The 16,208-nt window shown below is 34.7% G+C and overlaps 1 protein-coding gene across 13 annotated transcripts in view; it reads left to right on the top strand.

Annotated features, from left to right (window-relative positions):
* MIPOL1 (mirror-image polydactyly 1) overlaps positions 1–16,208 on the top strand; it is a 190,167-nt gene that overhangs the window by 12,086 nt on the left and 161,873 nt on the right. For 5 of the 13 annotated variants that reach the window (XR_004751180.1, XM_035326959.1, XM_035326969.1 and 2 more), the window contains exons 1-3: positions 11,828–11,962; positions 13,431–13,499; positions 15,866–15,945. Coding sequence is in view for 12 of the 13 variants with exons in the window: in XM_035326959.1 (XP_035182850.1) it covers positions 15,873–15,945 (73 nt within the window). In the remaining variant the exon portion in view is untranslated. Of the gene's footprint in view, positions 1–5,958; positions 6,111–11,827; positions 11,963–12,728; positions 12,830–13,415; positions 13,500–14,486; positions 14,593–15,865; positions 15,946–16,208 lie in introns of those variants that run through there. The other 8 variants (XM_035326964.1, XM_035326961.1, XM_035326965.1 and 5 more) reach the window with 8 other exon arrangements.

The following is a 16,208-nucleotide window of genomic DNA, read 5'->3' as shown; positions in this document are numbered from 1 at the left end:
GGAAGGAGATGGTGATTCATTCCAGTAATTCATACAGGAATGATTTACAGTCTGATACAGGAAGGATGTTCATATTTGAGCCTAGATCTTACCAAAGTTTTTTATGCTTGTATCTTTCCTTAAATTGCCTCCCAAAGATTTTTAACTTATTTTACACTGTTTATATGTGTGTCTATTTGTATATATTTAAAGTAATCAAAATATGTATGATGATTTTTAACCGTTTGGATTTTAGGGTCTGGCCAGCTTAAAATTAGAGCTAGTGTTCTTTATCTTTAGTTATCTGTTGCAATACAGCTTTACTGTTGATCAATTTTTGAACTGTTTGAAAGCTGTTGAACAGCTCTTCTGTTGATCAATTTTTCATAATTTGAAAAGGCTGTAGGAGAACCCTTGTACCTATTTTCATATAAAATCATAACATGAAAAAAAAATAGTACAGGAATGTTTTCGTGAATCAGTTAAGAATGTACTTCATTGTCTTGATACCAGATAAACAATTCGATACTCATATAGAGAGTTTCATATACATAAATAGGACTTAGATAAACTGCTTTAATCGCTTATTTGCTCATATATTCTGATTTTATAGTTAACTTGGGAAGTAAGATAATCATTTTTGTTGTATGTTTTTGTGGACTGGGTGTAAATCACAGAAGTACAGTGTCAGCATGAATTAATTATGTAAGTAAGCCAAATGGCTATTTCATTATTTTACTTAAATGGCAATAGCTTGAGGAGATCTTTTGTCTTAATAGATTAGCCAGAATTCATTTGAAAAAGTCTTAGTATGTTTAAGGCAATGGAAAAAAAAATCACTTTCAGTACATCCTAGCAGAGATCCTGTTTAAAACAGATGACAGCCTGTCACGTTCAGTAGCATATCAGTCATCAGATTTATTCTAATTCCTTAAGCTGAACATTTCATTCAAGCCTGTAGATTGTCTTGTCAAGCTACCAAAAGCTTCATAGCTTTCCTGTCAAGCATATAGTTGCACCAGCAGTTCACAAATAAATGCTAAGCTGCAAAAATATTGTTTATTTTCTTTAACCTTTTATTCAGTTAACTCTAGTGTTCTTCGTGTTATTTTCTCCACATGTGTTTATCACAAGGTATTCAAGGTACTACCTACTAAGCATGCCTCATCCTGACCATAGCCACTTCAGACCAAGGGCCACTCGTTTTGCCATGTGTTGTTTTTGCTTATAGCGGTCTAGACCACCATGGTTATGACATTCCTGCTTTAATCACAAAGGCCCAGTGAGCAGCTTCGTTTGCTGCAGACGTGAAGGAATTCCATTGCTAGTGTGCAGGAGGCACAGGGGGAACCAGTCCTGCCTTTTGCAGGGCAACTCTGCTGATGGAGATCTGCCCTGTATGGGAAATTACAATTTTGTTATCAGCCCGTTTAGCTATGTCATTCCCACTTCATCAAAATGTCTTTGGGCTTTTTTCTTAATGCTTTACTGGGCATGTTTGTGCACATGGGGCATAGCTGAATTGGGCTTCTTGCTTTTCTTTCAGATCTGCCGCCTTTGAGAACAGAAATTTTTCATGTTGTGTTTTTGTTGGTTTCTTTTCTGACCTTCTCTTCTTCTGAGCCTTTTACTTTGCTTAAAAGAAAGCTTCTGTGTAAATTTTAGCACTTGCATACAAAGTACTTGAGTCTGCGCAGTAGTGAGTGCTTGGCTTGAAACACAGTTGACTTTCTTTGATGTGCATATGTTGAAGGGCAGTAAAACACCGGGGTGGTTAGTTGAAGTAATGCTAATTAATGCTTGTGCTAAAAAAGCAAACAAACAAAACTAAACTACTAAGTTGATGCATTTGTATAATTTATATTTAAGTCCAACAAATTGCTCTGTGAAGTGAGTTTTCAATGATCACTGAAAAGCACATCTGGGTTAGACCAATGGCTAATATTAAACTGCTAATGCTATGGCATTGGGTGTAAAGTTGTGACTGTCCTTTTATAGGGAAAAAAAAAAAAAAAAAAAAAAAAGTTCTTTGCTTATCTTTTTCAGCAATAATAAAAATCTAAGCTGAGTGTTAATAATTGTTCAAAACCACCAAATTCAGATTTCTACTCTACTTTCTACTGTTCTTCACTGGAGCTTGTGATTTCTTCTAATATGTGTTTTTTTCTGTCATTTGCACATGGTGCTACATTTTCTTCCCTAATCAGATGTTTTTCTTTGTCATAAAATCCTGCTTTTTTTGAATACAATATTTTGATTTGCTGAATGGAAAATACATTCTTTTAGCTGGCTTATTTCTTGAACAGCTATTCTGGAAGACAGAGTGTACTTGTCTAATAATCAACTGTGGGGTTGAAGCCCTAGATAAAATCAAAGCCTGAGTGTGTGTGTGTGTGTGTGTGTGTGTGTGTGTGTATATATAAAAGTTAAAATGTCAAGATAATGAAAAGTCAGAAAATAAATGATACCTGTTACTAATTTTGACTTGTATTCAAGCACAGAAATATGTAGCATAGACAAAACCTGGTTACAGAGAGATAAAATAGAATTTTACACAAGCATAATTGTTTTTTGTATTTTACGTTTATTTATAAGATGAAGGCTTGAAATTCTTGGTATAAATCACAGTATGGTCTTGATGAATGTCAAGGTCAGTAGATGGAAACCTTTTCACTTGCAAAATGCATTTCTACTGTGGAAAATACCAACTGAATCAAGTGATACTGATAAGCACCACCTTTTTTACTACGCACTCTTCACTTGCTTTATAAGGTTAGAGATCTGGATATTTTTGTTTTTCAAAGGTGTAAATATGTATTAACTCTCTCAATATCCTCCCATACATTACCTGTAGCCAAATTAACATCTTATTAATTAATATAAAACTTGCTTGAATTTTTGGCCAGGAATGGAACTGTTGTTGAAATATTACTGAGAAATTGGATTGGCCCTGTAAAAGCAGACTTGTATGTACTGAAGATGTGGTTGATGGGATACAAATGATGCATAGATGTTAGAGCCCACATTTTAAGAATGATGAAGAGTGGTAGGAAATAGACTTCTAAAGGTATCATCTATTTCACAAAAAACGTTCACTAGACCTGACAGGTTATTTTGTCAAGCTGGATATTTTAAAGAAGTGTTGGCTTCCAAGACATTTTGATCAGGTGCCCTTTTTATGTAGAAATGGTCATTTGTACATCTATTACTGGTTATAGACTCCAGGTTTTATGGGCTCCTGTTGAAGTACCACTTTCCTGAGGTCAGTGATTTGCTGCTGTTCCTTATGTTAAGTCATGTCAGAGTGTTGTGGCAATGGGTAAGTGACTCAGCAGCCCAAGAGTGCTGATCTGATGTTGTTGAACAACTCCTCTAGGTAAGTGTTGGGACTACAAATGGTCTTTTGTGTTCTTCAAAGCTCTAATTTGTGAGGTTCTATCTTGTTCCATTTCGTCAAAGGAAGGGGCTCTGTGAAGGAATCAGAATCTCTGTCTGATCAGGATCTTTGTTGGATAGACTTCAAGGTTTTGTGTGCCATCCGGTTTAATGAGCATGAAATTGTAGTATGGCACAGGTCAGTAGCTTTAATTTGCTGGGCTGATAATCAGATCGTTGAGGTCTGCTCCTCAGTGTGACTGGGCATTCTTTCTAAATGGCAAAGATCGATGAAACTGCAGAAGGACTGATAAGGAAATGCAGCTCCCTGTGAGATTAGACTCACTTTACTTTTTGATACAATGGGATTTCTTTCAGGATCATATGAGCCCATTTCTTATGATAAAACTGTTAAAAGGACAGTAGTGTACCCAGTTGAATAGTTTGTTTATGGCACCCTAAAGGTATGAAAGAATAGAACACCCATGAAGGATTCCTTTAATCATAAATGTTATGGATGAGTATGTAACCATTGTGTCAAGGGACTCATTTGTCCTGGGATATACATACAGCCATCCAGTTAAGGGTGCTTAAGTTAGTTTCCTATGCTAGAGTAGCATAAAAGTATGGCAATGTAATCATGGCTGGGAGCAAAATTTAGGTTTTTGCTTTGAGGACTCAGAATTCGATGGTAACAAAAATAAACATGGTTGTGAAGTGTAACACTTTTTCTCACACTGTACTGAAGGTGACTGCTGTGCAGGTGTACAAGGTAACTCTAATTAAAACAGTTTCCCCTTGAAATGTAATTTTGTTCCTCCTCTTCACTATCCAGTGGTAGACTAATATTTGTCTCCAGAATGTTTTTCCAGGATCTGAAGTGGAATTACAGTATCTGAAGGTTACTAAATATTAGGCAAAAATTATAATTCTCTTCATAGTTTAAAAGTATCTTTCATATTTTAAAAACCCTCCTGGATGTAAAATTCTTTTGGCAAACATTCACTGTCTTGCACTTATGAGAGAAAACTTACTAAAAATACTATATGCTGTTATCATACTGAGGTTCCCCACTGGTTATATCTGCCCAGTACCTTGTTTTCTGTTTGGTATAATATGCACTTTCCAAGTTTATCTTAAAGGTTAAAAAACAAAAAACAGATAGTTTATTGAGAACTCATTTAGTATTACATATTACATTTTCTTTCCAGTAATGCAGCCATTCAGCTTGTTACAGAGATCAGGGAAATCAAGAATTAACTGTACATCTCTAGTTCGTAAGAATCCCACATGTAGTGAAAATAATGCAGTGATGGATACATATATAGGTACATGTGTGTGTATTGATGTTGGTTTTTTAAACTGTAATCTAGTAAAATACAATTATTTGTAAAAGTATTACTGTTTACTAATACGAGTGAGGAATTTGATATTGTGAGTAAAAGCAGAATTGATTCCAGTTGCTATAGAAATGCTTTCAGGATAATGTTAAATTTCAATTCATAAAAAATAATGTTCTCCAAAATATTTTGAAACAAAACTATAACTTGTTACCTGATTTTGAAATTGCATTTGGAACAAACAATTATTATTTACAGGACTTCCCAGTCCTCTGGACTTCCCAGATATCTAGAGACACAAGTTTTTAGGAAAGTGTTTTTTAATGGTTTTCTGAGAGTATGAGTTTTTTTTTATTATTTTTTTATTTTCCAATCTTTTTTGAAAACACTCTGGGAAACCTTCAAATCCTAAACTGCCTTTTCCTTAAATTTAGCCTTTTTAAAGTAAGCATCTTTATAAATCAAAAGTAACCTTGCCCCTCAGTGAAGTTCAGTGTGATGAGTAAATGAAATTCACTGAACTCTCTTCAGGCAGGATGAGCATATTCTAATAAGCTAAGTTATATGAGGCAAAAACTACCACATAACCATTTTACCTCTTTTTCCAAACCTGTCTACTCAGTACATGCACAGTCCAACTGAAGAACTGAATATGGTGAAATACAGCCTTGAGATCAGAAGGAAGCAAAAGAGGGCTGTTACTTATTGACATCTTTTCAGAATGGGAAATAACTGGTTAGATGTTGTGGCTTTAAAGTCCTGAATGATGAAGTACTCTATGAATGCAGTGTCAAAGTGACATAACTTTATCAGAAAAATTACACCTTTTTTACGTTAAAGTTTGAACATGTTAAGATTTGCTTTTGACAACAAGAAGTCATGTTAAGTCTTACCTTCAACAGCAAGGTGTCATAAAAGCACAACAATCAAGAAAAGTTGCCTTCGTTCATAGTGTTTTAAGAAATACTCCAAATTATTTTCTCCCTTCTTTCCTCCCAGTTTGTGAAATAGAAAGCTGTTTAGGAGTTTTTCTAATGCTGTATTAGGCACAGAAGACATCCTAGCACAAATACCTAACCTTCTTATTAGCTACTCCTTCAACATGAAAGGCAAGATGAAGTTCTAGAGTCTAAAAGTCTTACAGTTTCAGCATGTCCAAGAATATCTTCAGAATTGTTCTATTTGTGTGTGTGTGTGTATATAAAATCTTGTGTATTATCTATGCTTATGTTATCAAGTCTTCTTGCTTTATTTTATTTTTTAGTGATGCCAAGCAGTGCAACTTGTAATGCCCAGAACATCTGACAAACAAGCCTCAAACTGTTCAACAAGATTATGTGCATGAGAAAGCAGACATCAAAATGAGCTTGGGTTTCAGAAGTGCTGTCTAAGTAAGGATTTTGCCTCCTTTGTCTAGTAAGTGGATTTAGAGCTCTTTTGCTCCGCCCAGGAATAACATGTGGGGCCAAGATTCAGCTGCTCTCTCAGCTCTCTGAAACCTAACCTAATTTCTTCTTTTCACCTCTGGTGTCAAGTGTTGTGGCAATTAAAACATTAATGTAGCTTGATGAATCAAGGAATAATGAGTGTTAGATATCTGAATTTATGATGAGGTTGCAAGAATGAAGAGAACATCCATCTGTTTCTTTTTATAAAAACTGAAGAGAATAATCTTGCTGAAACTGGCTTGATAATTCTAGGTCTGGAACTTTTCCAGGATGTTTTTTCTTCCATTTATGGAAAGAATCTGATTTTTCTGAAGCTCGGAACCCCTAGTAAAAACTTATTCTGTCAGTTATATAACCTTCAACTTAACCTGAACCTCTTCTTAGTTTGTTCTCAGGGAAGTTCTTTAAGGCTTCTTCGTAAATTACTTTCATGTTTTTAGCCAAATAACATGCTTTCTAAGGCTTTCAAATGACTTCAAAACACAGTAAAGAAATATTTTAAAGAATGCAAGTCTGTCTGGCTTCTATATTCTGTTCTTTATTCTTTATTTATTATGATGTTGTATGTAATCTTAAATGATAACAAGATCGAGGAACTCCAGTTCCTCAATGATCTAATTATTCAAGTGCATATTTCCAAAAATGCTGAAATATTTCATTGGTTGAAATAGAAGAACAGAAATGACAGAGCTTTTATTATATTGGGAATCTGACAATTTTGCCTGTTTTTTCAAGTTGTCCTGCATCTCTTTCTAGACCTTTTTCTTTGAGTTTTCCATCGTTTGTAATTTAACTATTTTAGATGGAAGCTTTTATTCACAGTAGACATTTCCTTTCTACTACATGAAGATAACTTTTTTGGTCAGTTTCAGCTGAGAAAAAGTTTGAGATATTTTCCAAAGTTTGAGATATATTAAAGATTAATATATTGTTTTTCCCAAAGTAAACAAAAAATATTGCAGTAATTTGACTGGGAAGAAATCATTTGTTAGTGAACTTCATGAGTTTTGCATGGACCAACATATCAAGTCTTTCACGGTCCTTCTGGAATGCATCCCTTTCCTCCAACGTGTCAACCATGCCACTCAGCTTGGAGTCATCCACAGTCTTGCTGAGGGTGCAGTCAGTCCCACTGTCCATGTTGCTAACAAAGCCGTTAAATGGTACGAGTCCCAGTAGAGACCCCCTGAGGGACACCACTCATCACTGGTCTCCACCTTCTTACTTACAAGTATTAAGCTACTATTTGTAGTAAATGAAGACAATATGTACTGGATCTGGTTGCTAGATTTAAAAAGAAACATAACTTGAAGAGAAACTATTTATTTATTGAGTTGTAGGCAAAAGTATGTCGATGTTCACACCTGTGCAACATCTTATGATTGTGCAAGCACATTTTACGGAACAGTTATGATCTTACATAAAGAGGACAGCTTAAAGGACAGCTTTCTCTTCAGATACTCATTTTTAAAACTGATGGCTCAGTTAATTCTCATAAAGAACAAAACTGATCTGGATTTGTTGCTTTATTTCTCCGCTCTTTTTAGTTTGTAAAATTTTCTTGTCAGCTCGAGTGTATACTCTTGAATTTGAGTGGGTAGATAATTTGGGGTACATACAATGCACTGGATGTTTTGTTTTATGACAGCAGAGGAGGTGTGTTTGTGCTCTCATGCTGCTCAAAATGTTCTGACAGAAGTAGTTGGTGCAGCTGTATTTCTCTGAGAGTCCTGTGGGCCTCATTCACCACCAGGTCTTGAAAGGATGGCACATTTCTAGCAGGCCTCAACATGTTTAGTACTCATGATGGTTCTTGATCGGGCTCCAATATCCACACTATTTTGTAGCCTTTATGCTTTACATTTTTGATGTTTGTTGTCAGGAAAAAGGGGAATATTTGAAGGGACTTTGAGAAATGTGAGTTGGCTGGATAAACAGACTTTCTTTGCTTCCATTTGGTTTGTTGTCTCCATTTCTTCTCTAAGTTCCTGCTCAATCATCCTTTGTTCTATGAAGTCAGCTCAACAATTAAATTGGGATGCTTTGGACAGGAGAAATGTCATTTCTGTTTAATGTTATTACTTGTACTAGGGGTTTATTATTATGCCGCTATATAACCCCTTCTCATTTTTACACATGCATAATATTCTGTGACTTCATTTTTGCTTTTATGGTAAAATCTAGGCTAGTAACTTATATGGTAAAAGAAATAATTCCTGTGCCTTTCTGCTTTTTTCTCTGGTCTGCTGTCCTGCACTGTCAAGCAGAAAGCAATGCAGAATTTAGTGTATTGTAGGAATACTAGTTCTGATGACTTTAATTACAGTCATTGGCATAATAAAATAGGTAGGTAGGAAGGCAGATCTGACTATCGCCCAGTTCACATCTCTGCTAGACCAGGCCATCTCCAAAGTTAGGTCAGCTTGCTATTTCCAGATGAGTTTTGCCTATCTTTAGCAACAGGAGATTCTGCAGCCTCTGAGCAACTTGTTTCAGTGTTTGACCTTCCTCACTGTGAAAAAATCCTTTACCTTCCTTGTAAGTCACGTGCTACAGAGTGCATCATCTTTCTGGTTCTTCTTGACTTCCTTCAGGATATCCCTGGGAGCCTTATACTGGACACAGCACTTAAAGCATCATTGCAGAAGTGCTAAATAGAAAGGATTTATCTACTGGTGGTGATTTTATCAGCAGTGTAATAGGCAGGTAGCCCTCGTTAACATGAGGACATAGTCCTAATTCTACTAAATATTCTTTGCTCCAAATGGGACAGAAGCTGCTTTAAAACATTTATGTCTTTATCTGTGCAATCTATGGAAATCACAATCTGGTTGTAAGCTATTTTGATGTGGAGATCTAGTGCCCTGGACAATAGGTAATAATTGACTGTAAGACCAGTGATTTACTTACAACAAAGCTGAAGGATAGTTTAATGAATTGACTATTCTGCACTTGACCAAAGCATATCACAGTTTTGTGATTAGAGTGAAAAAAAAAATGTTAATGGAGATGTCACAGAAGAAAGCTACCTCACAGAACATACATGCAGATGAGAAAAGATGGACAAAAAGTAGAGACAGACTTTGACAAGATCTTGTGTGATTTTCTTTACATTTCAAAGAGATGGCAGAGAGGAAGAAAAAGACATGTATTGTCAGATGAAAGACAAAACTAAGAAAAAGAAAAAGAAATGGGAGACAAAGGGCAGCTAAAAACTGGGATAGAATAGGACAGAGCAGACTGAAGATTGCTTAATAACTAAAATACAAAGATTGTTATTTCATTTTTTAATGGGGGAGAGAATATAACAGAGGGGAGAAGAGATATGGGGATATTGGCAATCAGTGATTTAATATGCACATAAAACATTTCCTTGTATGTGTAAAGAGAAAAATGAGCCTTGAAGACACTGACCTAATACCAGAAATTAGGCAGGGGGGAAAAATAATGAAGGATAAAAGTGCATGTCCTTTATCCAATTAAATTTAATTCAGGAGCAGGTACAATCTACTCTAAACCAGTTAAAAACTGCAACAAAAGATATATTCTCTTGCCTTTGTCAAAAGCACAACACAGAGAATGAGTGCTCTGTGTTTCAGTGTATGTCATCATTAAAAGCATCAGATGCAAATTCTTCATAGAGAATGAGAAGTTTCTGCAGCAGAATAAAAAATACCTGAGCCCTGCTTCTCCATGTTTTTCTGATGTATACAGGTTGCTCAGAACTTAATGCAGGTGTCCCATCACTTTTGGGGCCAAGAATTGCTACGGGAGAAAAGCTAGGGATTATTATATTATTCTGCCCTCTGGGAAAATGTTTTTATCAAGCTTCCAGATAATGCACTTAACTTCTGTAAGTCAAAATCTGGAATTCTTTGTGGCAGTGCTGGAGTTTTACATGTGAAGTACTACTCATGCCGCATTCATCCATGTGGAGGGCTAATACACTTGCATAGCTTTTATATTCCCTTTAATATGAAACAGAATGTTTTGTATGAAATATTTCTATTTTAAAGCAAATAAGAGTAATAAAATACAATACAATAAGTAACTCCGTAATCAAATTTCAGATTATATTTCATTTCATGGCTTTCAAATATCTAAGAGATTGATTTTATTCCACATCTGACAAATATTTACAGTGACTATTTCAGTTATTCTTTGACTAATATTTTTCTAACTTCCCCAAACTAATTTTAACTTATTTTGAGTTGCCTTATGTTTCTGATTTTCCATAAAGTCATGTATGGTAGTGAGGAAATGTGAATCTTTTGTGGAGGAGTCTATCATTGCTTCAAAGCTTGGCATGCACCTGAGCTAAAGAAAACAGTCTGTTCCCTTGGGAAATGCTTCTAGAAGGTAATTTTGTTTCTTATGTAGAAGAAATTAAATTCTTTTGCCCAGGTTGGCCTGGGGCAAAACGTTTCAGGATATTTTAGGAGATCCTGGTGATCTAATTAAGCTTACAAAAATAACACTAACATTCATTCTTTATTTCCCTATCCATGAAGTGTATGGTGTTACCTCTCTTTTAGAGCTCCATCCCCATTGTCATTGGCAACTGTTGACTGCACCGTTAGGCAGGACAAAGGGTGGTTTGGTGCTTTTCCCAAGAGTGCTGGGAACTGGTGTCTAGTTCTGCCAGAGGCTGAGCAGGTAGAGGAGCCCCCCTCTGTGGCAAATGCTTCCAAGACCTAAGGACTTTTCATTAAGAAGAGGTGAATTCTATTAACACCAGCAGCCATTTGCTTCTTGTTGCATCAGCGAAGGCTGTGCATGATTGAGTAGCTCAAGACCCGTAAAGGTGCAAACAAGAAAGAGGGGTTTACAGCCATCAGGGGTTCATACAGAGGGGTTTCAGCAGCCTTTTGGTTTCCAGGGAGGGAAGTCAGGAACTGAGCTCGAGGAGCTGAGAAGCTGAACTTCCTCATCTCCTGCCCAAGGAGGGAGTGTACTGGGAGCTACGGCAGACTGGCAGGAATCAAAATGCCTTGGGTCAACATCACTGGTCAGATGGTTTAAAGTTTGTGATATTGTGTGGGTGCTTGCTTGTGTTTGTGTAATCTATATGCTGCAGAAGCTCTTGAGTTTCTTTTTTTTTTGTTGTTGTTGTTGTTGTTGTTGTTTTTCCCCTCTGAAAATGGAAATACGTCCACAGCTGCAATAAAAGCTACCCAGAACTGCAAAAGCACTGTATGCTTCATACCTTTGTAGATTTACATTGTTTTTATATGCCTCTTGTTTTTATTTAATTCCTCTTAAGTGTTTGTGGTGGTAAATAACTTGAACCAGTATCGGAATGCCTTCTTCTTAAATAACTCATTATTTTGCTCATTTTTTTTTTTTACCTTCTAAGATCCCCTTCAAAATGCAATGTACCGAAAGGCAAAATATTTTGATGACCATCTTCTCAGTAAGAAGTAGTAATTCTAGCACTAACGTATTTTTTAAAAATAATAATAATAATGAGGACAGTGCAGTGAGCTAAGTGAGCTTAGCTCCTATGGTTGTCTTTCATAGATGTGAATAATTCAAACATAAGCATGGAAAGAAGTTGGGAGTTTGCAATTGTGACTGCCTGACTCTTGATGGACAATGTTAAGATTTCCTTTGTTTTGACATTCTTTAGGAAGAGGCTGATTTTGCTGAAGTATATCCCAGTTAAATGCTTTTTTTTTTCACCCATGCTAAATGAGAATGTTTGTGTACTTCATGCATATGCTTATGTAATTAAGCATCTAGTTTTTTTCTCTCTGGGAAGTACTTCTGCAAATCAGCAGTCCATATACGAAGTTAAGATGATATCATCTGTTGTTTAAGGTAAGGCTAAGGACAGACATTACTATTTTATAATAGATTCTTAATCCTTTGTTAAGTGTTGATGTTTTCATTAGACTTAAAATATGTTGCATGTTTACAGAAAACCTGAAATCTTAGTATGTGGACCTATCAATTTTAATTATTTGCCTCATTAGAACATCTAATTTTTTTCTTAAGGTGCACGAATGTACCATTGAATCTGTTTTTTAAGTTTTTTTTTTCACTTTAATGTCTGAATCCAAATTCATAAAGAGTTGGAAAAATGAGATGTCTGAGCTATAGGATTCACGGGGATTTTATATGAAGCCTATTTAATCAGGGTAACACTGTTATTAATATTCATAAAGTCAGCTGGAACACAAATGACAGACTATGGAGCCTAAAATTTTTTACTTGTGAATTTATTAAAAGCAGCTTAAAAAATTAATGGAATTTAAGTAAAGTTGACGAAAATGAAAATCTTATGTTAGCAGAAAAAAATCTTTATTAGAACTTTCTCTAAGACCATCTTGCATTGATATCTTTGACAGATTTCATTGGCACTTAAAGAAGAAAGATGCATGAATGGTCATTTAAAAGGATTTAAACACATTGGCACATTAATTTTTACATGAATAATAAGTAGTTTCCAAAAGCAATTAACTTACAGTGTACAAGATTTGAATAGAAAAATAGGACTATGACATCAAAGGGCAAAGCAAATGTGCTGTACATTTTAAAAGTTTAATAATATGACTTCTTAAAGTAATATATTTCATTTCCACAGTAGGTACAGTCACAGTGACGATATTTGTGTTCAACTTTGGTTTGTTTTGAAATACACAGAGATCAGGAACAAAGACATATCTTGATGCCAAAGTGGTCTTGGTAAAGAACAATTTCATGCTCTAACAATGATACATCCTTTTGAATAAAGCTTTTTTTACAGTCAACTTATGCATGTGGAAAATGGTCAGATATTGGCCCCAGCATATGATTCTTTCATGTGCTGGTGTGTGCTGCACTGGGAAGCATCTGTTACTTCTGTAGAGGGCAAAATACGTAGATCTGGGATTTCTTTAATTAGTGGGAAGATATTGGTTAATTTATATTCATATATGTAAGTGGTTTTGTACTTAAATATTTAGAGTTAATTTTACTTGACTATTGCTTATTATATTCATCAGATAAAGACTATTTTTCCCCCCTCAGTTTCTTTGCTTAATGTAAAAGTAGTAGTCTTAACAAACACAGATTAAATAAATAGATAGTGAATAAGGAAGTCAGTATTTAAAATTAATTCCAGATTTGGGGTTACAGTTTCATCTTGTATTTTCAGTTTTGTTTAAGTCTACCAATATATTTTATTTTAATCTCCATCTTTATTTTGATTGTTAAATAGATTGATTATTAGCAGATAGTATTGAAAATAAATTAAAGAAAAGCCTTGAAATAATTGTATTTGATTTTTTTGATGATTCCTCTTGAGAAAACCTTCATGGTTGTGTCCAGCTGCCGATAGGTGTTTACTTGAAATTTAACACTGAATAGTAGTTTGATAAGTTTAGATTCCAAAGATGCCTTACCTTTGAAATACCCACTGTGAAGCTATATCTTGAATGATACATAAATGTTGTACTTAACTTAGATACCCACTGCAGTGTTCTTGTATGTGTTCAGAACAACCAGTTTATATAGTGTACGGAATATTTCGTCTTCTATTAACTACCATTTTCTTTCTAATAATAGGTAAAGTATACTGAGAACCCTAGGGAGCTCCCCAAAGGTCTTTGTTTCACTTCGATCAGAAAGGTTGCCTTAATCTGATATCAAAAGTATGTTTATTTTCTGTAAGTTTGAACCAGAAAATACCCGTTAATTAACAGAACATATTTCCCCTACAAAGACAGTCTGTGAAATGAGTCTCTTGACTTCTTTCTCCAATTATGCATTTGATATACTCTATTATTTCCAGGAGAGGGCAGCATTTTCCTATATGAGGTACTTGAAAGAACATGCCCTGCTTAGACTGTCAATGTTTCTTGTAATTACTCCCAGTATATTTGTTGCTTGCTTATGAATTAACTTGCATTTATGGAACTAAATCATTCCAATCATTTAATTACACCTGAGGAGCTGAACTATAATTGCTTGCTTCCAACTAGGATCTGATATGGCTTGAGCAGTATTAATTTGGTGTTTACTTTTCTGAGTGCTAAAAGCATTAAAATGATTGTGCAATGGGATTACATTTTACTAATTGCTGGCATTCATTAGCTGGGTAAATGGCGAGGAAGAATGACTGTATATTGTGGAGGGATAAAATTATGGTTTTAAATAGTATATTACTAGGCACATTAAGGCCCTAAGACATGTTTTAAAATACTCCTGAGGTTATTAAATACCGTATTTTCTTCATGTCTTGCTATATGAATATCTTATTAAAATACTGCAATTATTATGAACCTTTTTGTGCAATATGTAGGGAAATGGCTTCATTGACAGAAACCTATTTCTTGATATTAATAACCTTCTATATTTTCAGCTAATCCAAAAGTAAATGAGGAACTTAGGAAAAGATTGCCAACTCCAAATCAACACAGTTACACAGAATTGAAAAAGAAGCGTACAGCTTCATTTAAGGGACTTCTGTAAGGAACTCAGTGTTCTGAGATATGGTGTGAAGTTGTTTTTTTGTTTTTTTTAAGACCTAAGCACATCAAATCAACATTTTCTTATCATGCCCATTTATAGTTAACAACAAATACGAGCTAGATTTGCATTTCTTGAATAAATGCTAGTCTTGAATCTTAAGTATTTGCAGAAGTATTACATTTTTTGTAATCTGAGAGATAAAGAGAAAATATCTGCCTCTTTTGGTGTCGTATAGGAAAAAAATAGTCTCTTGCTTTATTAATTAAAAATATATGTCCTGCTGTAATACACTTGAATTTTAAAATGTTTACTTAATGTTTTTTGGTTTTGGTTTATCTTCCACATTTATCAACACAGTGACGACGCTTTGGGTATTTTCATGATCTGGTTATTGCATCAAGGCATATGCTGTATCTTTTTAATAAGTATAGAAATTTTTTTGCAGGGAAGAAATACAAAATAAGCATAATGACATAGTAAAAGTTGAAAAATTGTTCTTTGTATAATACGTTTTAAACGAGATGCCTTTGTAAGTAATAAAATTTCCGGTAAGATTACTATATTAACAAGATTACTATTTTCTTTAAATTTTTAACCTATAACAATATATATTTTAACATTAAAAACATTACATAGTAAAACTAATATTTTACTGTTTGAGTTTGAGGGTTGTCTTTTAAAGATCCTCAGTTACATGAAGTATTGCAACCATGTAATTAACTGTATAGTCTGAAGCAATATGTATGCAAATAGTAGGATGGTTAAATTATTTAGTTGTTTAGAAAAACGTTCGAGTACAGAGTTGGCATGGTCAAGGGCCACTTCACCTGTATTTAGCCAGGAAATTCAAGCAGGTGAAAGAATGCTTTAAAGTGAAGCATGTACTACCATCTGTAATAATTACCAAAGTGAGCAATCTCATTCCCTCGAGAGTGGACTACTCGGTGTGGTTTGTGCTGTGCTCAGTAGCATGTACTTCCAAGATCAGACTCTAGAACAAGAAGACAAACTAATAAATTTTGCCATGAAGGCATTGCATGCTGTAGAAAACTGAACTAAACTGTAATGTAAACTAGATGTGTGAAGAAAGTATCTTTTACTGAGAAATACAATTTAACACTCTTTGTTAGAGTACACAGACTGTATTGTGCTATTATAAATATTTTTAAATCATTTCTCTTGTAAATTTTCTGTCAAATGAAGGCAAAGTATAAGTGTGTTATAACGTATTGTTTCAAGTTTATTTATCTAGAGTTTGCTTTATTTTAGCTCTGAAATGTTGGAGGAAAAACTGGAGTCAGTGCCAGATCAAACAAGTTCAGAAGAACAAATGGAGAACTCGTCAAAAGGTAAGGACTTTTAAGATACTATTAAGGAACCTCAGGTGTTGTACCAGTGCTAGGCAGTGACTGGAATGTACTTGTTCTTGCCGATATATAGCTGGCTTTGGAAGAAAAGAAAAGGAAAAAAAAACACTGCCTCTAAAAAGTATTTGGGTTAACGGGAGAGCAGCTACAAACGTGATTCTTTCTAGACTTCTATATATGTGCCGGCAAAGTAAGGAATGTAACATATCAGCTTTATTTTCTGGGTTATTGAAGCTGTTTTTTTA

This window comes from Oxyura jamaicensis, chromosome 5 (assembly GCF_011077185.1).
Source record: "Oxyura jamaicensis isolate SHBP4307 breed ruddy duck chromosome 5, BPBGC_Ojam_1.0, whole genome shotgun sequence".
In the NCBI taxonomy this organism is placed as follows: Eukaryota; Metazoa; Chordata; class Aves; order Anseriformes; family Anatidae; genus Oxyura; species Oxyura jamaicensis.
The sequence above is the reverse complement of the archived record's forward strand: the minus strand, read 5'-3'. Positions and strand labels throughout refer to the sequence as shown.